Raw genomic sequence first — 1,517 nt, 5'->3', positions numbered from 1 at the left:
GATGCATAACAATGCAATTTTCTTGGTTAAAATTATTAAGTCTTTTCAAAACTTAGAGATAAACTATGAATTTTTAAATAGTACCCCCAGAAACAATACAAACTACAAAAAAGAGATAACCTTGAATAGATTAAAGGAAGCCAACAGACTTAAAATAGAATACCAAATATAATGAAGTTAAGGGACTATATAATTATGGCAATTAGTATCCCAAAATTGCGGTTTTCCGATGCTGCCCCTCAGAATTCTTAATAACTCTTCTATGTTCAGACCTTCCTTTCTTACCTGTAGAAGAAGAGGTATGAAAGTTTCTATCTCCAGAATCTGAGCAGCCTCTTCCATTAAAATGTTGTCATACTAAAAAGGGGTGAAAAAGGAAATCCTGTCAAAAAGACAGCTTGAGAATGGAACAACTATCACCATAACAATAGTAACCATCAAAAAAACCCCAAGTAATTTCTTATAAAAATAACACAAATTATTCAAATAGAAAGTTCATAGTCTTATTTATTATCAACCTCCTACTTCTTAATTCAAGGCTTTAACTCCAGGGAAGCTCCCCAAATACAACTCCACATTGAGGTGATACTGTATCTCATTCCTAGGATTGTTATCGATCAATTTAGTTATTTTCAATTTATTCCTTTACCTGCTACACAAGCAAGAATTTATGACTACATGTGAGGTCATTTCTATAGGACATTCTTCCCCTAAGTATTTTTAGAATTTCTTTTTTCTGCAGGAATCCTACTCAGCACTCAATAATCCACTTCTATCTCACTTCTGGGCATTCAGACACCCAAATATGTTGATTTTACCTTCAAAACTCCCTCTCGAATCTATTCATTTTTCTCTATTTCTATTTCCACTCCAACCGCTGCTAGCAATCTATTAGCCCTTCTCTTCCCTTTCCTCTCCTCCCTGAGCCATGGATACAACGATCGTCAAGTCAGCGCTTGTTTCAAATCCTTTACTAGCTTAGAATTGTTTTAGGGGGAAAACAAATCTCTTAAAATGGCCCACATGAACTGTGTAAGTATGTCCTTCATTCAACGTAGGCCCTGCCTTTCTCTTCTCCTTCATGTCACCCTCCTCATAACCCACTAAACTTCAATCACATTGACCTATTTCATTTTTTGATTGGCAAAACCACACCTGTCTTAGAAGCCTGTCAGAGATGCTATTGTCATTTTACCTTGTCTGCTTGGCTCTATCACATTCTTAAAATACCAGTTTCAAACCCATGTTTTATCAGGCCTTCTGTGACTTCCTGACACACAAAATGGGTTTCCCAGTACTCTGTTCCTTTGTCACCCAGCAATTTAATGTCTGTCTTCCCACTAGTCAAGCCTCCAGTAATGTGAAACACTGCACATTTGTAAAATAATGAAAAACCAAGTTCCTCCCACACAGAAAATTTCATTCTTTGCTTGATTATTTCTTCTATTTATGCAATTATTTGCTAGGTCTCTTCTCAACATGTTTTATTTTTCTCCTCAGTTTCAAATTCTGGTTAC

The 1,517-nt window shown here is 35.9% G+C and overlaps 1 protein-coding gene across 1 annotated transcript in view; it reads right to left on the bottom strand.

Moving 5' to 3' along the window:
- Positions 1 to 1,517, bottom strand: part of AQR (aquarius intron-binding spliceosomal factor) — a 79,874-nt gene that overhangs the window by 17,091 nt on the left and 61,266 nt on the right. The window contains exon 26 of the mRNA XM_012728547.1: positions 286 to 357. Within this exon, the coding sequence (XP_012584001.1) occupies positions 286 to 357 (72 nt within the window). The remainder of the gene's footprint in view (positions 1 to 285; positions 358 to 1,517) is intronic.

Source organism: Condylura cristata, unplaced genomic scaffold (genome assembly GCF_000260355.1).
Source record: "Condylura cristata isolate star-nosed mole 26May11 unplaced genomic scaffold, ConCri1.0 scaffold00023, whole genome shotgun sequence".
NCBI classification, from domain to species: Eukaryota; Metazoa; Chordata; class Mammalia; order Eulipotyphla; family Talpidae; genus Condylura; species Condylura cristata.
The sequence above is the reverse complement of the archived record's forward strand: the minus strand, read 5'-3'. Positions and strand labels throughout refer to the sequence as shown.